Raw genomic sequence first — 23,828 nt, 5'->3', positions numbered from 1 at the left:
TGATATTTAAATTTGATTTTGAAAAATATATATATATATATTCAAATTTGATTAAAAGTTTGAAAATATAAATAATTTTAGTTCAAGTTTGATTCAAAATAAAATTTGAACTTGAGTTCGGTTTGAATTGTTCGAACTTTGATTCGAGGATACTCAAATTATAATTCAAAATGATTTAAATTCGAGTTCGGTTCGTATTTAAATTAAAATTACATAAAAATAATCAGAGTTGGTCTCAAATTCGTTGACAAGCTATTTGTGGATAATGAAATAAAATATTATGAATTCAAATTCGACTAAAAAAAATATCGAACATGTTTGAATTCAACTTAAATTTGATAATTTTAAATACGAATCAAATATTTTTTGAGCCAATTCAAAAAGCTCGCACATAAGTTCCTTCTGGAATTCTTACTTAAAGTCGAATAGATATGCCTAACATTTTTTTAGTGATGAGGTGTATCAAATATTTTTGCATTAAATATTTTTACTATAACAAAAGATGAAATCCTTCACTCCAACGATTCCACATGGTCGGTTCTACGATCATCTGTAAGGAGATAAATCAAAAAATTACAATTAACCATTACGAGAGGTCATTATCTCGATTTTGTCAAGATTCAACCCTTGCCCACTGTAACAAACTTGCTCCGCAGCAATCAACTCAACCATGCTAGAGAACTTGAATTTTCCTTTATGTACTTTAGATAGAGTGACTCAACATCAAAGATCTCTTGTTGACACAGACGATCCAATGTCATAAAATTTTTAAACTCGCCAAGTGTAAAGTCACGCAATCTCAAAAATAGATTGTCAAAAGAGGGCGCTTCATTTGTGTTATTTTTCTTTAAAACTATATACATATAACGAAATTACAAATACGATAAGTAACGAACGGGATCAAATGGCAATACTACACTATCAAAATCCAATCACAAATATCTCCAAGTAATTAACAAAATCAGGTGGATGATATTACACAAGAACATATTTTGTAAAGCAACTCTTGTCCAAACTTGAGAAATACAAGTTAACTTTGTTTACGGTGGTATTTCCACATTAATGGCCAAGTACATGGACTAAGAATAAGCTACCAGGTCTGTTTCCGTAAACTCATATCAAACAAAAAAGAAAACTCACTAATATCACAGGATATCATTGCCATGGAAAAGTAATTCAACCTTCCAGATTTGATGGTGACCTAGAAAAAAGGCTCATAGTTGATTGCAGATACTTGTCCCTCGTATGTAAGCCTTCCTTTGCGATATCAATCAGACTAGAGCATTTTAGAAAAAGTTCCTGACTTCTCTGCGCGAGCAAAACAGAATTATGCATTCAAATACTCATGACTTGTTTAATTGGGCAGATGATATCAATGGAAGAGGACCGGAGGTAAACGCAAAAGAACAGCCGAGTACATACCGTGTATGATACGAGAAGACAATTGCAAATATCCAGAGCCAATCTGCCTCGCGTCGCCTTGTGGAAGCAACAAAAATTGTCACTAAACGTGTAGCACTATCTCTTTGCTTGATATGAAATCATAAATTGAATCAAACTTACTGAATTAGGCTCCTGTCTGATAACATCATCTAGGAATTGAATAGCAAGATTGGCTATAGATGAAAGTTCTTGGTAGAATGAGAGGTCTCCAAAAAACAGTTGGGCATTACTAATGACCTGAGGACAGAAGTGACTCAATATTTTAGGAATTTGTAAGCTGTCAGTATGCATAATCTTCTTTACACCCACGGATTATTCAAGAGAAATGATTGATAAGAAAGTTGTAGTTTATTCATACAAACCAAGAAGTAAATCCTTTTTCACATTTCCATTTCCATTTCCATTCCTCTTGATAAGGGGACGAACTGTAGTGAACGTATGCTAACTGTGCAAAAAAGATTACAACGCTATCTCCATTTCCAGTATTTAGATCACTAAACATAATGCATATCATGGTTTGAAGTTGATAGGTATCAACTGGCACAACTAAAATGTCATTCCAACCAGCAAAGAAACTAATAATGATACTATGTTGGAACAGACAAATGTCATTATCCTAGCCGATGACACAGTCCCGATCACAACATTCAAACTTGACAAGCCATGAAGATCTCTTCTCATAACTCGTATTTTGCTTCTATCTTCTGATGGGAAGAAGATAAAACACCATAAAGAAAGGAGAGGCAAAGTGCCAGTAAGGCAATAATGAGGTGTATTGCTAGAGTTGGAGAAACCAAGATATATACATATTCTCTACCCCAATTCTAAATGTGTCAATTCAAGTCAACTTCTCAATAGTTAAACAAATACATTTCTGGACATGTAGAAAAACCATTTCTATTTTCTAATACTAAATGTGTTAAGATGATTATTTAGTTTGAGTTTTAAAAAATCATGGGTTGATTTCACTAGCATGCTATAAAACTAAATGCTCACATATGATACATGATAGGTATAAATTATTAATCATGATGTTTGTCGTTTTTGTAACTTGTTATATCAAAATTTTAATTTGATTACCTTTCTAATTGATTTAATTTTATATTTAGAGCTACACAAACTAAGTGGAAGAGAATAATAGAACAAATCTCATTAGAGTTGATCTCCACACACTTTGAAGCATTTTGAAGCACTAACATGACACAATACTAAAATTGTATTGTTCTAGTTGGAGAACAAAACCCCAACATGAAACAGTACTTTAAAATTTAAACATTGACACACAGTTGATAGCATTCAGAAAATTACCAAAGAGAAGAAAAAACTTGAGAAAAACAGAAAATTGAAAATAAAAGTGAAATGCTAAATAATAATCCAAGAATTGCATATCACTGCATCCATGCCTAAATTGAGAGATACTGTTGTACTAGGACATTATATTCTGACAATAGAATATGACAGCTCATGGCTCATGATTCTTCAAAATTAATACTACACAAGGTGTTCCACCAAGCTGATTGCTAAACACATCCCAAAATATCAAGTTTTTAGGATAAGTGATCAGTGAGAGATTTGAGTTAAGTGGTTAACCAACCAACCAAAGTTTAAAATCTTTGGTTGACTGAGATTTGGTCTCTGATTGAAATGATATGGTTTTGGTCTCTATATCACTATGGTAGTATGGTTTTAATATTTATTTAATTGAATTATTAATGATAACATGATTAATTTAACTAAGTTCCAGATGATCCATAATCTCTTAGTTTGTTAATATTTCCTTTTAGTTTGTTTACTAATCAAGCTTAATTAATTGTTGTCATTTATCTTTTAAAATGCATGTACATTTTTATGGCTTTGCATAATTGTAATTTCAAATTTGTTCGTGATAAAACCTTCGAGTTCACTTTGTTTTTTTAATTTTGTTTCATAAAACTAAAACAATTCAAATCTTCATCGTTTAATTTTAATTTGGTTTTGTTTCTTCCACATAAGTGCAATTATGACTGGACAAAAATATAGAAATCCAAGCTTTTTAAGATTTTGGAGATGTAAAATATTATATTCTGGGTTTAAATTAAAATTTCAATTTTTACTAAATTTTATTTAATTTTAATATAAAATCTATAAAAAAAATGAAAACAAAAACCTTGACTTGGATTCAACTCAATCAAATTTGAAAATTTTGAATTCAAGATTTTTTTCTTCTGAAATTAAATTCGAATTTAAAATTTTTTTTATACCTTCAAATTGAACTAAATAGAGATTTTTCAAAAAAAAAAAAAACTTTAATTTGCTCCACTCAATTCACACCTATTACAATCATCATGTATTTTCAATGATATTCCAATAAAATTAATTACCAAAGTGAAAGAAGAATAAATAAATTATTTTCTCCACTTAATTAAATAAATTTTCATTTAATCAAATTATAAAAGTGTTGTGCTAAACCCTAGTTGCTTCTCGATCCAAAACAAAGCCAAGAAAAGATGTGGAGGAGAAGTTCAACATGATCTCGTTAAATCCTAGTTTTCTGGTTGCTTACCCGCATGATCTCTCTCGGTCTCTCCTTACGTCACGAAAGTTAGAACATGAAGTCAGATATCAAATTTAATCCTATTTGAATTGTTTGCAACTTAAATTAGTTTTTAAAATTTTAGATGACTAATTAAGTTGAATTGAACTAAGTTTTAGGTTTTAAAGTTGAGTGAAAATTGGTCTACAATTGGTGGAGCACATCAGGTAGACATGTTGATTAGGGTCAGGTGGGTTCAAATTGGCTCAATTTGGTTATGTTGGCAACTTTAAGATTTAACCAAATTTATATACAAGATAGTGTGTGTGGGTTCAACACTGCTTAATTAGATTAGTGGAATTTTTGAAAGGTTAAGATTTATTTATATTCTCCTCACTTTCTCTTTGCATGCTCTCCTGACTTCTCTTTCCTTTACTCGCCCCCAGCTGCTTGTCACACATGTCATTCACCAATAAACCTCATTCCCTTCACTCCTCTTCTCCAGCAACCCTTCTCTTGCTCTCAATCTCTCCTCTAGTCTCTCTCCTTCTTGTCTCTCTATTTTTGACAAGCATGTCATTGCCACTCGAGAATATCATGTGCAATCATTGAAGCAAGGCGATCAGTCAACTCGTGAAGTTCCAATGTTGGTACTAAAGTCATTTCATGTGTCGGTCAGTGGGCAAAACAACAAATTTGGTAGGTGATGACTAGCATAGCTTAGCACTTTAATCCGTGCAATCAACTTGGTACCAGCAAAGGAGATTTAGGTTTCAAATCTTGCCTATGTCAAAAAATATTATCGCAGCAATTTACGTGTTAAATTTTGACCAATCAGCTGAACTAAACTCATCCATGCATGAAAGGGAACTGGTATTATTAAGGATACAAATATGAATTGTTCCTTTTCATAACTGCACGTTTTAAAAATAAGTGGTTGGCCAATTAACTTTTAAGACAAGGTATAAACTACCAGAGTTGCATGATTGTTTACTTCCATTCATCTTTGTTTTGGTATCATCACAATCAACAAGTCACCGAGAATGTATTTCAAATTAACTTATTGGTTTCTTCTACTCGATAAATTGAATCATTGTTATGAAGCTCTGACAGAATAATGCCATTTGGTCAACATTAGATATGCTATTCTATCCTCAGTGAGTGCAAAGCTACAGGATCTATTGGCTAATTGGCCATGATATTCTGTAAATAATCTTAGGATCTATTGGCTAATTGGCTAAGTGAAAAAATTCGTTAATCTTGATCCTTATATTTAAAGGCTCAAATACTCTGCACCTAATGTTCCAGCACTTCACAAACATACACTGGAATGCTTCTTTTAACAACAAAACACTTTTTTGGATAGGGACAACAAAACACTGTTGGAACTATTTCCTGTAGAGATAGAAAAAGAAGCCCCTGGGAATTGCAACTAAATGCATTTTATGACACTGCAAACAACAAAGCATCATAATTTACAGAAAAAACAAAACCTTTATATATATTCCAAAGCAGATTTTCATAATCAAAATCGATTAAGTGGAAATACCTCAGCGTTTATTGCATGGTACAGAAGCTTCTTTTGAGATAAACTTGCTGATAGGGATATAATTGCACAAAATATCTGAACTTTAGTTCTTGGTGACACCCTAAAGTGGTTCACGTGAATAGGAAATCAAATTCAGCATATTGAAGGATAAACAAAAGTCAGAATTATAAAAGACTTACATAGACTGACATCTGAAAGTTGTAATAACATCTTGTACCAAATACATCGACCTATCTTCATGGTTGCCTACATAAACTAAGGAACATTAAACAATACAAAAACATACAAATTCAATTTCTTTTCTAAGGTTAAACATACAGGATACCTTAACCTAAATTGTTATTAAGATTTCCATTGTCAATATACTTTTTACCCCTTTCAAATTGGTTACTCATGATCCTGTTTGTCCTAAGTATTTGGGGTCTATATGAGATTTATCCTCCCTTGAGATCTATGCAAGGCTATGTCAGTAATTATATTCAAACTAATAAATACATTCTTAATTATATTGACTAACAATTTCTATGGCTTTTGTTTACCTCTTGCACCTCACACGTTAACTGACCTAACTTTTCAAATTACACAAGTTAATTAACAAGTAGCGAATAGGCAGCCACTGAGGTGCGTTAAGCAATAACATCAGACATGAATGCTGAAATTGCATTGATGTGTCTGTTTACTAGGACAAGAACATAATGCTAACATAAATAGGGATGTGGATACTTGGTAGGTCAGTTGTCAATGGTATGCTACTTAACACTAAGAAATCCAACAAACTTGGTTCTGAGTCTATCTCATCCATCCCATCTTATGTCACCGCAACTTTCTTCACCTTTCCAATCCATTCCCTCCTCAGTGTATGTGTTTTCTCTTTGTGTTTTCCCAACGCATTTCGTTGCCAAGTCATGAAGAACCCTCCCCCCTCCAATTCCTGCTGAAGACCAGAGTATCTCCTTGATTGAATCCCTCTTACATTTCGCTCATGGAAGACCAAGTCTACTTGATTCCCCCTCCCCTGCACTCGAGGAAAGCCAATTCCTCCTCATCTTGCATGTGATGTGGTAAACTGATTCCCATGGATCCACGTGATGTGTGGAAGACATGCAATAGAGATCAACCCCTGCTTCTTGAATAAATCCCAGCTTTTCCTTTTTATTTTTGTTCTCCTCCTCAACCACAAATAGTTTACATACAACCTAGAAATATGATATTTCTGCTCATCGTCTTCTCACCCATGATGGCATTCTACCTACCAACCCTAAACCCAATAGTACAATCAGAACTGATATCAAACTCAAATAGTTCAGGAGCATTCGAAGCTCTTGTTAGCTCTTTCAGGAAGAGTGCTATCTCACATCCCTAACTACAGACAAGAAAGAAGTGACCAATTTAGCTGGTGTAGTTCAGCACTTACTATCTGCACATGGCTTCTCGACAATATGGAACTAACAATAGGTACATCGGTGATCTTTCTCAATGTTAAAGAAAAACATAAACTACTTTTTGGTAAATGCCAAAGTATTAAAAAGTGGTTTTCGGCGATAGAGGGTAAGGGCCTAAGCAGTCAACATTAAAATATCATTATATATATAATTATACACTCAGTTTACAATTATAAATTCTTAATCAATAATAAACACATACAATTATAATATCAATATGACATTGCAAAAATACATACTAAAAAATCAATAAACATATAACAATAATAAAATATATCCTATTTCACATTGTAACTAATATAACAATTACATGTTCCTTGGGATTTTAATCCATACCTTATAGTTCCAGTTCATACTTTACAATATTACAATCTTCACAACATTAAAGTTATTCATGCTATGTGATTCTTAGTGTCCCCTTAAGCTTCAACCTATTCTTGCAACCCTTTAGGTCTACTTTCACAAGGGTTGAATTTATTTGGGTGCAACCATAAAGTTTCATGGGACCTCAGTCAACCTATATTTGTTTGCCATTCATAGCCCACAACTTATTTAGCTCTCTCTACAGGATAATCAAATTAACATCAGTTTGTGGAAGTTCAATGGATGCTTAATGAGTGGATAACTATTCCCACATCAACATGATCTTATTTGACAATAAGGTATCAAGTTCTCAACTTTGTAATTAACACTAATTTCTAAAATCATTTATCATTGTTAACAATTTTGGGTATGAGACTTCATGAGGACCTATAGAAGTATTATCAGTAAGATATAATTGGATCAAGCTGTTAAGCCTATTTGTATAAAAGTGAATAAAATAGCGTAGCCTATCACCATTAATTTTGCCAAGATAGTTTTCCATGCAAATGCAATTTAAACGATCCTTCTCATTGTTCATTCAATGCCATGAGTAAACAATAGTTTATCTGAAGGTCTGGAATATCACCCAATCCTGGTCATTTGATTCTCAGATGGAATGATACACCGGGGCTATGTCTGGCATGCTGACATAGTATCAAAGACATTGAGGAAGGAATCTTGGAGAGGATGAGCAGGAGGAAGAAAATCTAGAGTAAAGGGGAGACGAACAAGGAATCAGCTTACCCCATCAAAGAAACACTAGCCCTCTTGCTCATGGTTTCTCACAAAAAGTCATCATCGCTCCTAGAATTGCTAATGAATCAGCCAAAACCTTCATTACATATCCCAGTCTCGAGTAGGTTTCACATGCCAGAAACAATAAGTTTTTCCCACTGGCACAAATGGGTTTTCAAACCTTTGTTTATTTATCTAAGACTGATAACAGACTTTATAAGAGTGATTGATACTGAGATATAGAAGAAAGGGTAAGAAAGTAGAACCAGTGTAGGTACTCCGAGCTCCATTATTCCAAATATCTTATTTTCTTGCCTACCCCTTACAGGAGGAAGAGAAAAGTAGCAAGTTTACAGTGACAAAAAATAATTTTAACCATCCTGAGTAGTGAGAGCTCGGACTAGACCATGAGGTTCAATATTGGCAATATCGACTATGGAAATGGAATTCACGTGTTCATTGTCAGGACTTCAACGAATTTCAATTGTCATAGACTTCAGCATGGATTTCAATAAATTGTTGGAGCTAAGCATTTCATACAGTACAAATCTTTTAATCAGTAATTCCTTACATAAATCTTGAAATACCAACATAATTGGGATGTCACAGATTTAATGATCAGCGAGGCAAGGAAAAGAGAAGAAAATACCTGGTAAGATAAGTAACAGACTGCATATTTTGCATGTCAAGGAACATATTTGATCTTCATCAATTGAGATGCCAGAACCTTCAGACCAATATATACATAAGGTTGGTTAAAAGAACCATGGAAGACGCAAAGAAAAAAGAGAACAAAGTGGTGGAGGCATATTAGCACAAGTAGCACAGTTGCTTTTAAAAGCCAAATAAAAAACAACATTGAGCACAAAAGTATCTCCAATTGTATGATAATTTATTAGGATTCATTAATTTTAGAGGAATTTCTACAGGAAATCATCTTCTGCCACCTCATCTGGCGTGGGATGCTCCTTAACATAAACTTCAACACCAAAATTAGAAGAAAAAAGTTTCAACCTTGTAAAAAGACATTAGTTACAGTTAGTAAACAGCTTCTATTATTCAACTTCATATGCTTCTTCATTACTAGAAAGAAAAGGAACTGTCCTCAAGATGCAATAAAAGATTTTTCAGTTCTCAATGAGATAAAGAAGATTCCCATGTGGATTGGTTATATTCTTGTTAAATTACTTCCACAAATATTTGAATTCTCACCTCCATCTCTATCGAAACATGTTCCATGTAGTTTTTGCAATTATGTTTGTATTTCAAATTTTCAATATCATCACATCTTTCTAGATGTTGATTAATTTCCACCATTTATATAAGATGTTATTATAAATAGTTTCTTTGTTTAGAGTAATTGGAGAAACAGAGTCTAAAGAGCTCTGATATATAGTGGGAAACGAGTGCGAAAGAAAAAGTCAAATATCAGCATCTAAACCTTCTGCCATATCCAAGCATTGTAAGCAATTGATGACCGAAATAATAAATCCCTCTGAATGTGATATGAAGCCCCCAAACAATGCAATCTGCAAATCAAAGAAAAGGAAGATAATTAGTATTCATGAAGGCTAAGATCAACACAGTATGTGTCCAAGTAGTCACCTCAGCAGACTCCAGATAAAGATTCATCCGCCTGATTCTGTCAGAAACTGATGGGAGTGTAACATCATTGAATGCCAGGCAGGACTTTAGAAAACTAAGAAACTTTGGTTTGTCTCGGAAAGATTTGATTCCCAGATTGTTGCTTGAGTGAACAAGAATACTCTATAAAAGAAATTACCAAAGGAAATTAGGAACATAACTAGAGGAGAAAAAATTAATAACCTCAATGTTGAATGCGCAAAATGCAGATTAAATGCATGGATACTCCAATTGTAGGTAACATTCCAAGCAAGAAATCTCTAGCCGTGCTGAAGTTTCAATATCCAATTAGATATCTCTAGTCATGTCATGCTAGTATAGTGTGAATACTTAGTTAATTGATTAGTAATAATTACATAATTATTTTTACATCATATAAGTTGTAATTCTTGATTAATTTTTTATTTCAATTAATTATTTGCTTAATAATTAATTAGATTGTTAATACATGTTTAGTTCCTATTTATTTTTATCAATTAATTTGATCACCTTAGTTTTTAGAATTGAAAATGTTTCTAACTATTTAGCTTTAATTTTTATTAATTACTTGTAAATGGTATACTACTTTCATTTTATAATAATTTCCACTTGTAATTTATTCAACTTTTGCAGTAAAATGTTGGAATGAGCAACATAAAAAAGCCTTTTTCTAGTCCTCCATATACTCATCATCCTTTGATTTCAAATTTTGTAAAACTGAAACAATTTCAAATTTGAACTTCATCTTATATAATTTTGTGTAAAATGAACAAATATTTTACAACTTTATGTAATTGTGTGAAATTTATTGATTAGTATTTGATAAAAACTTTAAGTATTAAATACCATTTTTTTATACATGGTATCACCCCCCCCCCCCCCCCCCCCCTAAATGAAAAACTACTGGATGTGGCAAAATAAATTAAAATTTCTACCAATTAATTCTAATTTGGCTTTGTTTGTTCTATATAATTGTAATTATTAGAGTGGACAAAAAAAATAAAGAAATTTAAAATTTTTAAAATTTTAAAATATTATATTTTAGGCTTAAAATAGATTTTAAATTTTATAATTAAGCTTACAAATTTTACAATTATGAAATTTTAAAAAAATTAAATATATAAATCTCAATTAGGATTAAATCAAATTTGGAAATTTTTTATTTAAGATTTTTTTGATTAATCAATTTTAAATTTGAAAATAGAGTTTATTTTAAGAAAATAATCTTGTCTTAATCATCTAATCAGTTCACGTCTATTGCAATCATAACTACAATAATATGATATCCCAGTAAAACTAATTAAAAATAGTGAAAATAAATAAATTATTTTTTAATTTAATAAAGTGACGTGTGAACCATAGCTAGTTTTTAATGCTCAAACCAAAACTAAAAGAGAGAAAAAAAACTCAAACACTATCTCATCGAATTATAGTTTTCTTATTGCCTACTCATGTAATTTCCCATCTTTTCAATATTACAAAAGTTAGGATATGAAAAAAATCTTTCACCAAAGTTAGATACTAACGTAGATACTAAAGTCTATCCTATTTAAATTTTTACATTTTAAATTATTTTTTAAAAAAAATTAGATAACTAATTAAGATAAATGAAATTAATATTTTGAGTTTTGTAGTTGAATTGAAGTTGCTTTAGAATTAAATAAAACTCATCAAATAATCTATTTAAAATTAAACCAAGTTTATATGTAAGATAGTCTCATTATTTAATTAGAATTGTTGTATTTTTATAAGGTTAGAAATTAATTAGGTTATTCTTTATTTTACTTTTTCCCTTCCCGATCACATCATTCCTTCTCGATCTTATTCGCCCTGTAATCATTGTCCCATGGTTGCTGGCTGACCGCTGTTTGAACCATCGTCCAAACTACCTGTTGCACCACCATTTGCAGCAACTGCTACCCAAAGCGCTTGGCATGCCACCATTTGCAGTAGTTGCCACACGCCGCTGCAATCACACTCTCTCTTCGATAACTTTTGCTTCTCCTTCGGTAGATGTTGAGCATTTCACATGCCAGTTAGCTAGTGAAATAACAATTTGTCTATGCCAACCATATTTTTTAATATTTTATAACCATTAATAATAGTTTTTTTTTAAAAAAAAAATGCATATTTAAAAAATAAAAAAATAACTAAATCAAAAAATTAAAAAAAAATTGCGGCTATAAAAGCCATGGAGGTCGTCGTAGTACCGCGGCCCTTGTGGAGGGTTTTAAGAATATATAGAATTTTATTAGAATTTTAAATAAATTTATATATATATTAATGAGATAATTTGATTAGAATTTTAGGAAATATATTTGATTATTTATTTAGGTTAGGGTTGATTATTTATTTAGGAGTTGATGAGAAAATAAATAAAAAATTATTAAAATTTAAATAAAATATATAATTAATTAGATAATTTTATTAGGGTTTAATTAAGTTAATCGTTTTAATTAAAAAAACCCAATTCTTTTCCCCTGACGCGTGCGATCTCGGCACGCACGGGCGAGGTCGCATGATCGCGACCCCGCAACCGCGCCGGAGGGGTCGCACGATCTCTCCGGGCGTGGCGTGAGGTCTCGCGACCCCTCGAACGCCGCCGCCGGGGTCGCGCGACCACTCTGACGCAGTCGTCGGGGTCGTGCGACCACTCCGACGACTGGGCTGGTGCCGGGTCGTGTCGGTGCCGGTCGGCGGGCGGAATGAAATGTTTCGCCTATTTAGATCGGCTCAGCACGAAATTTTAATCCTTTAGAGTTTCCATCAAATTTGAATATTTGGTACTGGGAGATAAATAAAGTTAGGGTTCCTTCTTAAGGTTTTTTAATGGCGCCTATTTTCCTAGGGATTTTAAACGAAGAGAAATTACTAGCGAAAGGTTAGTAGGACCTGCTAACGGTTGCTAGAACATAATTTGTTTAACTACAACAATTTTTTGATCTTATGATTTAGAATAACAAAATATAGTTTAGCTAGAGAAGCATTTACCAAGAACTGAAAATAAAATATAGAATTAATATCACCCATGGCATACAGACTAACCTTAACTTCCTCAATATTTCCAAAAGCTGCACGAGACTCACATAGAAATGACAAGTGACGTTCTAAATCAGCTCCGAAATTGGCCTATAAATTCAAAAGAAAACTAGCCTGATCATTATTGGCCAGTTTCAGAAAACGATAAATTGCAGTAGTAACAGTTGATTCAATCTTTGTAGTAAACAACAAAGAAAGCAAGAAACTGTGCAAGAGCTAGCAGTTTTATCTGCAGGGATAATTAAAGTCAAATAAGATACATTTACCATGCGAACGAATTTAGAGATCAGATCTGCTTTTTGCTTATTCTCATCACTCATATTGGAGATATCAATGCTCTCATGAAGGACTTGAGATACTTCAAAAAGAAATTGTATTGTGCAGGGATTACCAATACGACCAGCTCTGCAACAAATAATCACTAATTTAACAAAGAAATAGAAACATCTTTAATTGATAAGAGAATAGCCATAACAAGAAGCAGCAAGGAAATGTTCTATCTATCCACAGAATTTGGCATCAGGCTATCTGTAAGACATCCTTTAGCTAAACCATGACGATTCAAATATTCTTTTATTGTTTCTAACAATTTGTCTAGATCCTCTTGCATCAGCAAAGTCATGGACGGTTTTCTCCTTCAACATGTAATCACACTTTAGAAGTCTTTCTCAATTTCTCTTCTACCAATGATCAAATTATTTGCAAAATGACAAGTTATGCCAAGGTTTCCACCACAAGGCAAAAAATATTGACGTAACAATAGTGTTAAGAATAATTTATAATTTGAAACAGTAGCTAGAATGACAGTTTTGTATTTGCAAATGGAATTAGAGTGTTTTGCCATTGCATAGGCATTTTAACATGCACCCAAAAAAAGTTTCTGAGCTTAGTACATTTTTCAAACACTTAAGCTTTTGATAAGTAATCTTCCAAATATGTTTCTTGAAGGACTTTATTACATAAGGAAAGATCTATCAACAAAAACACTAATATTTTTGTTAAACTCTGGTATCTTAAGGGAACGCCATGTCAGATTCCTTGATCCCCATGTTCCTACTTAATAATCTGATGTGTTTGAATACGTAAATACGCATCCCTGACTAACAGACCGAGCATATCAAACTATAGTAGACAAAAACAAGTACAATTGTATCAGACTATTAATATCCACATTTAAATAGTTTCAATTTTCATTTACACTTATCAGATTATTGAGTTTTTTTAATTAACACATTATAGATATTCAAATATTAGGAAAATGTCATTTTCCCCACAATTAACCACTCCTGTAAAATGAGCCATGTAGTTTTAATAGTTTTAAAATATCCCTATATCTCTTAACTCGATCCCTCCACCCTCATCCCCACCTAGATCCGACTACGGTCCAGAACTGACGGTTCGACAGTTCGGAATCGACGGTTTGAAACCAACAGTTCGATGGTTCGGAACCGCCAGTTTGACGGTTCCTGGCAGGTTGACCTTTAACCTTAACTGTCCTAGACTATTACAGTTCATGGTTCAGAACTGCCGGTTCACTGTTCGGTTCATGGTTCGCCGAGGTTCAATATTATTATATTAAAAAAATTTTAAATTGTAAATTCATAAAAAAATAAACAAAATGACTAGTACTTATTTAAATTACCTACATATCCCCTTAAGGTATAGGGGAAGCAAAGCTCACGTAGTTCTCTTACCTTCAAGGGAATCAATGAGGTGTATTTTGTAAAACTAATGAAATGAGGCCTAAAAAATTTCCATGTGATGTACCAATACATTGGAATTCAACATATTAATTATTACAAGATGGAGTGAATGCCATACCTACCATTTAAGGGAACTAAATTGAGGGAGGGACAAATCCTAACATTTGCAATAGAAATGGAAAAACCAACCCAAACCAATCTTGTTTCTTTGTTTTTTCAAGTTACTGGTCTCGCTTTAAAATTTGTGGCATTCACTATTCAGGGTTGGGATGAGATTTATATGTCTGTTTGTAATCACAAATTGAAATGCTAGAAGGTGGAGTGAATGTCATACCTACCATTTAAGGGAACTAAATTGAGGGAGGGACAAATCCTAACATTTGCAATAGAAATGGAAAAACCAACCCAAACCAATCTTGTTTCTTTGGTTTTTCAAGTTACTGGTCTCGCTTTAAAATTTGTGGCATTCCATATTCAGGGTTGGGATCAGATTTATATGTATGTTTGTAATCACATATATTTATCTCTATAGTGTATGTTATATTTTTTAACCTCCCCCCCCCCCCCCCCCCCCCCCCCCCCCCCCCCCCCCCCCTAAAAAATAATTTTAAATAACTGATTAATGCAGAACAAACCAGACTATTTTCTCTCTTCAAGTTTTTTCCTAAACGTGTGGATTTGGGTTAAATTATTTATGTCCATAACATGAATCAACTCTCAGGTCAGGTCAAGTTTTCTCAAAGAATCAAAAATTGACTAGACCAACCCAGCCCAGTTGCATCCCTAGATGCTGATTTGATCAGATAGCAGAACAAAGATATAGTGTATCTAGAATAGGGTGGAATAGAAGGACATGACACTAGGGTTGAGTTAGACAATTTCCACTCTTTTTGAAGAAAGGTAATATATCTGCTAGGGAGATATTTGAAGAATCACCCACAGGAAATTGCACCCAAAAAGATAATCTTGAAACTTTTCAAGTAGAAACAGATCAGTAAAAAAGAGTCAATAAGGATGACTCACCTAGTACCTTTATGAAGTATATTCACATAGACTGTATTCCGCCAACTTCCATATAAATGATCAAGAATTGCCATGAAATGTTCCTTCAAATGTAAAAATAGAGGAGTTGATCCCAGGTAAGTGTTAGTATTACTACAAAGACTAAGAAGCAAAACTAAGCAAATTCTGTAACAAGCATCAGAAAGGACAAAGACTTAAGAAATTCTATAGCCCCTAATCCAAATCGGACTAAGATAACAAAAGACTATAAAGGGAAGCCCAATGCACCAAGCTCCCCCCAATGTAGAGTCCCGAGGAAGGGTCTATTGCACGCAACCTTACCCTGCTTTGCAAGAGGTTGTTTCCGAGATAATAAAAGACTATAACATAATAAAATTAAAAACCCACTGTTCTTGAATAACCATCTACGTCCCTAGCTAATCTATTAAAAAAATTGAGAAAGCAAGGATTGATTCAAGACAACCAGACAATCACCAAATCCAGAATATGGATTAACCAAACAAAAGGGAGTTCAATAGTTCATAACTCCTAGAAGGACTAGGAAAAGGAAGTAAAATAGAAAAATAAGTTTCAGGCAGATAGATTACCAAAGCGAGCATGTCTTCCAACCTATCATGGTGATTGATAATTTTGACAAGAATAGACTGAAGAATGTCCAGCTCAATTTCATCAACCTTATCCTGATGAAATCTCTTCAGAATGTTATCCAGTATGATGGATAGATAGTTGTTCTGATATAGGAAAAAATAATAAACTGATTAATGAACATAAACAGCTGGAAGACAACGATGATAATGTCACATTCAAAATACAAATACTGGCATGAATATGATATCACTAACCTCAATAAGATACACAGTTTTTATATTCACATAGAGAAATGACAACACTCCTAGGCAAATTAAACAAGAGGAATCTAGACACTTTATTGTTAACATCACATTGCTCAATCAATGATCTATGACTGGAGAAAGAAGAGAGAGAGAACAAAGCACAGGATAAATTTTATTTAGCAAATGGTCGATCTTTAGTGAGCCTCTTATATACGCTTTTAGATAACTCAATCTTGTAGAAATTCCTATATATTTTAAATAGAAACAGTAATGCCAAAAGTAGATAGAGAAATAGAGAAGACCAGAAGAAAAAAGATGGAGACCCTACCTTGAAGAGGAGAAGAAAACACAACAAACTGCCACCATCCACTAATCCGTCGACAGCCTATCCATGTGAAAAAGCAGGCTCGAGGTTTTCACACGAGGCATGAAAGATTTATCAGGTGAGAGAGGGATAAGTTAAGGTTTGGTATAAGAAAAAGCAGTAAAAGAAACTAAATCTAGTTCTTCTATACTGCCTATGTGCACACTTTATATCCCTACCCATTGTTGCATACAGGGTACCACATATGTGCTAGGCGAAGTGGTCCCTGTCCAAGGCATCTAAGCAGTCAACTAGCCTGTTTTTGAGAATAATGGCACAAGAAATGTTGATGAAAAGTTAAGGTGGGTATCAGTTGCTTTTTTTAGTATCCCCTCTTTATCTCTCAGACTATATCAGACTCTGGCTAATTCTCTCTCCCAATATTTCCCCTCTTTTATTCTTTTAACAGTGTTTATCGAATCTATCTCTCTTCATTTGTAATCCATAAAATTCATTTATCTTAATGTTTACAAACTTAGACCCCTGTGTTACCTTCAATTGAGGGGAAGGAAGATGATTACATTCTTTTGAGGGACAAATCAACTTGTTGACTTCATATCACAGCATTGCTCCATCAAAACCTCTTAATTGTTGCATTATTATCTACTTGGGATATTAATATTGTGGGACTTGATAAGATTTTATGTTTTGTTTATTTTAGATTGTAAATTCTAACATAGTAACATGCAATTTGACCAAAATAAAAGAAATAAATTAACTCTTGAAAACGAAATCTAGGATGGGGACGAGAATACAATTTGAATACATGGAGGCTACTATAGTGGGGAGACATAAAAGGAGATCCATAATAAGAATATTTGTTAGTTACATGTGATGAAGTTCTGGTCTTGTGAGAATCAAAGCAATTAGGAAGCTAATTAGTAATAAGAGGCAAATAAAAAATGCAATGTGCCAGTACATTGTGAACATTAGAAGAACAAAATTTTCCATTTCTTATTGTACAATGATACATGCTGGACATGCAGAATAAAATGAATATGCCCATGGGAGGAACTTAAAGAAAAAATTGATCTACTTGGTTGCCAACTAAATAAAAATATTTGAGAAAAGGAATATTGTGTCCAAGGGAACTTGCAAAGTAAGCTTTTAGATGGCATGTCATATGAGAAAAATAATTCCTATCTTGTTTGTCTCAACTTCATCTTCAAGTCACAGAAAAGTAGTGTAGCATATAGATCAAACTTAGCCCAAGCAAGATAAATCACAAAGAATGTAATACCCAAGGAAAAAATTATAAGACTCACCAGGGAGTACAGAAGGACAATATCTAGATAAGCATCTGCTATCATCAAGTACTCATATAAGTTATTGTATTGAACAAGTACCTGCATTTAGAAACGAGAAAATTGATGCCTAATGGAGATGGATAGGGTAGTCCTTTACTACCAACCTACAGATGTAGAAATGAAATAGTGTTTAATTTTATAGAAGAATTTAAGAATCAATTTTATGTGCACTTATGCATAACTGAATTGTTCCCTGTTTAGTGCTGTTTCTAACTAAGACTGGTTATCCATGTGGATGAGACATCCCTAAAGTAAGCCAGGAATGCTTGATGGATACATATATGTGATAAGTACCTAGATTTACCCATCGCCAATTCCAAACAAGAAAGTGGCAGCACATTAATTCAACATACAACTGTAAGAAGCTTAGTGGATCACTGAAACAAATTCTTTATTTAGGATGGCAAATAGCTTGAAACTAAATATAGATTACTGAGAATAGTATGCATATGTGGACTAGAAATCACTGCATTCTTGGATGCGTCAAAGCCACTACCAATTGCATATCTTGGGTTTCCTTATCATTGATAAAACTCCAAAACCAGGATTCAACTGATCGATGGGATTGATTAAAGATTCATCATTTTTTCTCCTTAGTGAGTAGAGACTCTTGTAAACAGTGCTAGCTCATCAAATCTAAACTGCTCTGTGCATCATTAAACTAGGAAAATGAATTATTGAAAGGATTGATAAGAGAAAAGGAGTATTCACATGGTCCTGGATATGATATGCCAAAACTAGCAATGAGAGGATTAATGGTCAGATGTAGTAATGGCCCAAAGATGAGACCAAGACAAGGGGAGTGGAAGTGCTGGATATGATATACCAAACTAGCAATGAAACATGGTGGAGGATTAATGGTCAATTTGCTCCAGAGAATGAATAGAAGAGGCATAGATTGTCCTAGAGAAAAAGGAAGCTCACGGTTAGAAGGGAAAGAAAGGGATGGATCATTCCGAACATACCACAAGCAAGCGCAAGCTCACAAGCAGGCCATCACCTCGAGCTCGTGGATAGGGAGGCACCGCAAGGAGTTTACTGAGGATATAAAATCCTCACTAAAATCAATCTGTGAGCTCGCAAGTTAGCCGTGAGCTCACCATTGGATTCATGACAGGCAATAGAGGGCGTGCTCGAGAGGGAACGAAAGGTTGTTCCATCCAATTTTGGATGAATAAAAAATATAGCCAAAATCAATCCAACAATTGAATGTGAATTCATGGTTTCCTTAATTTTAAGTCAAATAAATTATATCTTGACTACTGTGCAATCCACCATCCCTTTTGTGATACATCCTTTAGAGCCTAAAGGAAATGAACACTTATATGACAACTATAAGAAACTCAAATTTTAACTAGAAAGGTGGTAAATGGAAGACCCTACTACAAGAAAATAATGGAATAGGAACTTAAGTTGCCACAAGAAAGATTTCCAAGATTACCCCTCCATAGTGTGCTCTTTCTTCCTCCTTTTGGACTTCTCTCATCCCTCTCCTCTGCATTCCTTGCTTATTACTCAAAATAATACCATCTCTTCTCCTTCCTAGACACGAGGTAACGGGGGTGTCAAGCACCTAGCTGCCAACTGATCCCTCTCTCTCAGCATCACTCCTTCCCTACATTATCACCACTCCTTTCACCCTTTGATCTCCCATCCTGCTTCTAAGGTCATTTTATTTATTGGTTGGCATCTAGATGTGATTCGTTGGAATATCATCCCTACAAGTTGTTATCATGCAACCCTCCCTATGTCCAGCTTTGTTGCATCTACTCACAAAGCAAAGCTTTCTTGACATTGAGCAACATATTTGTTGCTCACCATGAACAAAGTCACATAGAGCACAATCCTCGCAGGATCTTAGGTTATTATACTCTAGCATAACAATGATACGACATAACACCAAATTGAATCCTTGAATACACAGAAATATAGTTACAAAATTGGTAAAGCAAATGGGATGTCTATCTCACAGAGAGAAAGAGTATCACATACAAAAAATTAAAGATCAATTTATTAACTAAAAATTTTTCTAATATATGAGATACTAATCTCTTTTTCATAAATTGACAACTCATTATTCATAAAACAATGACTCAATTTATCCCAATAAAATCCTAGTTGACTTTGTCTTAAGAACTAAACAACTATTAAAAATTATTCAACTATTTTCCTAGAAATATAACAAATTATAAAAATTTAACCAACTTAGAAATTGAAATTTTCAATAATTTTAAATAAGATTTGAAAATCTTGACTAGCTTATTCTCTCTCACTGCAGAAATCTGTGTTATTCACCCCATTGAGGAGAATTGACTCTAGGCACACGGGTTGTTAGCTCCTCTTCTTACTTCGATGCTTTGAAAAATATGAAAAAATGGTTTCACTAACTCTATCTAGCAATGTTTCCTCATTAATGTTTTTCTTTGGATGCCCCTTCCAATAAGAAAGCCATTGATGAACTTCGTTTCTCTTTTTGCCCTTTGTATTTGTGCTATTTCTTTTTGGTCACCTTTCCAATGAATAAAAATTGTTTGGCTTTATTGTAGAGAGAAAATATTGTCCAAACCTTCATTGAAGTTGTGGTACATGAAGGTGATAATGGCAAGGATGAATTAGTATATGCAACATGAAAATTGGAAGAACCTGTGTTTAAACAAGTTGGAAATTTAGATAAACAAATGTTGTAATTAGTTTTCCTCATAATATGGCTAAATAAAGTAGATATAATGATAAAAAATAAATTGATGTTATGAGAAAATTTGAATTCGTAAATGCAATCTGAAAATTTCCTTATAATAATAAATATAATTTCATTCCTAGTACCGACAGATATATCTTTTAAGCAAGGTGGAACTTACACTTTAATGGATGGAAGCAAATAAGAAAACTAATTCAATTGGTATATGAGTAGTAACTTATTAGTAATTATAGAAAGAATCATATTGGTGCCCGGGATTGAAATTTCGAACCGTATCGCGCGATACATGCAAAATTTTTCGTTCCACCGACGGTCCAGCACCGGCACAGTAGTTCCGGCCGGGTAACGCCTCCGGAGGCATCGCCCGAGCCCAGCGACACCACCGGAGGCACCGCCCAGGCCCGGCGACACCTCCGCACGCAGGCCACACGTGATCTGGGGTGACGTCGCAATTTTTGGTTTTTTATTTTTTTTAAACTTAGGGTTTAATTGAGGTTTTATCAATTCCTAGTTATAGTTGGGGATAATTTAAATAGGTTTTATTAAAATCTATAAAATTATCTTATTATTTTTTAAAAATATTTTATTTTTTATTTTTCAATATTTAGATTAAATTTTTTATTTTAGTTAATATATTTTATATTTTAAAAATACCGAAACTATACCGGCATGGTACGATACGGTACCGAAACTGTATCATTCCGGTCCGAGACCAAAACCTCGGCACGACTCGATATTTTAAACCTTACTTAGTGCTTTGTAAATAGTGAAGCTTATACCCTCATTAGTACTTAATCATGGTTGTTTTATTCAATTTCCTTTTTTGGCTTCTTTGGATAATGTTCCTGTCTGAAATCACGATCTGATAAGTCGATGAGAGGCAATTGCTGAGGTAAAGATATTGGAGGCTTCGGTGATGAAGAAAACGCTTGGGATCTCTGCAACACTCAACCAAAGATTAGAATGGACACTGAGGTTGGACTTAACGTGGCCTCTCCGATGCTGAAGTTAGCACGGGGCTGGAGAAAGGTCTAGAGGAATGGAGTAATAGAAAGTGTTTGGATGTGTGTGTGTGCATGCCTACACTTGCGGAAGTAGGCAACCTTTTAAAGGGTTGCATGGGTTTGCCCACGTCTTCCAGAAGAAATGGCTACATTGCCCACGTCCTTAGGCAGTCAAGTGACCGAGCCGAGGGAGTCTGACGAACCGAGTCGACGGAGTCTAGTGGGCCAAGTCTAAGAGCTTGAATGTCAGCTTTGACCTCCGCTCTTCTTGGCTTTTGACTCATTGACTTAACCTCTAATTTGGCTCTACCACGTGTAGGTTTTCATATCCACCATATCACAAGCCTCCCCTCCGAGTCTAATTGAAGGAGACCCAAGTCCAACTGACTGGACTGGTATAACCACAGCCTGACTGTCGCCCCATACACAAGGATGATGTGGAATCCAGGAGTCACTGCATTACTTTCCGTACGCTTTGATAATACATGAGTCATATATCATTAATGCAAGCAATACGAGTGATGACGTATCAAGATCATGATCGACGTGTCGTATCCATTCATTAATGTGACCCAATCTGAGGTTGGCAAATGTCAAGGCTATGCCAAGAGATCGACCCGAGGTGACTGTTGAGATCCTGTGGATTCGGGTGCCTGATCCAACGGCCCAATGCAGTACCCTGCTTTTTTACCTCCCCAATCTGATGGCTGATATTTCGATCGCGGAGTATATTAGGGATGGCAATGGAGGACGACTACCGCATTCGTCATTCCTTTCATCTTTGAGCTCCATCAACGGCGATCTTTGCAACTTTGCAAACACCCCTTTTCCTATAAGTCTTTCGTTGTTCGTGTGCTTTTGACATTGTTGCCTCCTTCCTCTTCTTTGCTATCTATTCCTTTCGTTGTCTAAACCCTTAATGGCTATGGAAAGCTCTTCCACCTTTTGGTATGAGTCCATGGTATCGGAGTTTGACAGGGGAACTTAGACCAAATCCGATTGCAGTTTAAGATTTTGACCGACCACCATTTGGTAATTACAAATACTTTCGATCGACCTCATCTTACACTCGATGGTTTTGTCACCTTCTTTCATGGTCAAATGATAAGTGACCTTCGATTTCCCATCCCCAATTTCTTTATCGAGGTTCCTAATACTTTCATATTTCCCTTCAACAATTAGCCTCCAACTCTTACCGACTACTTTATGGAATAGTCATCATATTTCGTCTGTACCAAATACCCCTCACACCCTGAGTCTTTCATTACTTCTTTTACCCGAAAAAGATGGAGGTCGATGTCTTCTATTTCACAGCAAGACCTTCCTGTAGTTTCTTAGAGAAGATTCCGACCTCACACAAGGGATGGAAGATCCATTACGTTTTTGTTAGACCTCCCATTCCATTCACATAGTCCATCAGTTGGGAAACAGAATTGTCGAGGCCACTTAGTTTAAGCCAATTCAAGCTGGAGTCCACATATCTTACAGCAACAGACATTCTGTCTGACCTTCAGTTCGATGTCAAAGACCTTCTCGAGGAGGAACTTCTCCTCCGTTTCGAATTGAGCCCGATTGATGCCGAGCTCCCCTCAACCTTTGGTAAGAATTTTTTTTTGTCTTCACCTTATGTCATAGCTAACTGAAAAATTTTCTTTTGTTGTGTAGCCAAGACCGTGTTGAGAGCCTCCCTCTCAACCAATGTCTGAAGCTGATCGAGTCCGAACTAGAGGAGCGTGGTGCTCGACCTGCCAGTCAATCGGGCAATATAGTTGCAATCATAAAGGGGTTTCCAACACCCCACCTCCTCTGACGAGTCAGGAGAGCCATTGAGGATTAGTAGGAAAGACGTCGATCGCAAGAACCTTCAACTAAAGAGAGCCTACTGGTGGCTGTTTGACCAACCATTTAGCCAGTTGAGGCAAGGTCCCCGTTGGTCGAGCCAGACTCTCATTCTAGTGAACCAAGGTCTCAAAGGGGGGGGGGGGGGGGGGGGGGGGGGGGGGGGGGGGGGTCTCTCTTCAATACCTTGGCCCATTAGTCCGAGTTCTCCACATCCACCTTAGGGACAAGAGGTCCCTCCAACGCCTTGATCTAGCATCATAATAAAATTAACTGGTCGGATGGGTTCGATGTGGGTTGACACTACCAAGGAGGCGAAGCGTAAGTCCTTCGGATCTCTAGCGGAGTCGA

At 34.8% G+C, this 23,828-nt stretch overlaps 1 protein-coding gene across 2 annotated transcripts in view; it reads right to left on the bottom strand.

Annotated features, from left to right (window-relative positions):
• Positions 1-952: 952 nt before the first annotated feature.
• Positions 953-23,828, bottom strand: part of LOC141811922 (uncharacterized) — a 35,516-nt gene continuing 12,640 nt past the window's right edge. Inside the window, exons 11-23 of one of the 2 annotated variants that reach the window (XM_074700001.1) lie at positions 17,895-17,975; positions 16,020-16,163; positions 15,433-15,515; positions 12,973-13,111; positions 12,713-12,796; positions 9,650-9,811; positions 9,486-9,573; positions 8,694-8,771; positions 5,684-5,759; positions 5,505-5,604; positions 1,564-1,680; positions 1,423-1,479; positions 953-1,308 (exon numbers count right to left, since the gene is read on the bottom strand). In XM_074700001.1, the coding sequence (XP_074556102.1) occupies positions 1,177-1,308; positions 1,423-1,479; positions 1,564-1,680; positions 5,505-5,604; positions 5,684-5,759; positions 8,694-8,771; positions 9,486-9,573; positions 9,650-9,811; positions 12,713-12,796; positions 12,973-13,111; positions 15,433-15,515; positions 16,020-16,163; positions 17,895-17,975 (1,341 nt within the window). In that variant the 3' untranslated portion in view covers positions 953-1,176. The remainder of the gene's footprint in view (positions 1,309-1,422; positions 1,480-1,563; positions 1,681-5,504; positions 5,605-5,683; positions 5,760-8,693; positions 8,772-9,485; positions 9,574-9,649; positions 9,812-12,712; positions 12,797-12,972; positions 13,112-15,432; positions 15,516-16,019; positions 16,164-17,894; positions 17,976-23,828) is intronic. The other variant, XM_074700002.1, reaches the window with a different exon arrangement.

The sequence above is a fragment of the Curcuma longa genome, chromosome 17 (genome assembly GCF_044706935.1).
Source record: "Curcuma longa cultivar G26 ecotype Majalengka, Jawa Barat chromosome 17, ITB_CL_G26_1.1, whole genome shotgun sequence".
Taxonomy (NCBI): Eukaryota; Viridiplantae; Streptophyta; class Magnoliopsida; order Zingiberales; family Zingiberaceae; genus Curcuma; species Curcuma longa.
Note: the sequence above shows the minus strand (reverse complement) of the source record. Positions and strands in the feature narration are given on the sequence as shown.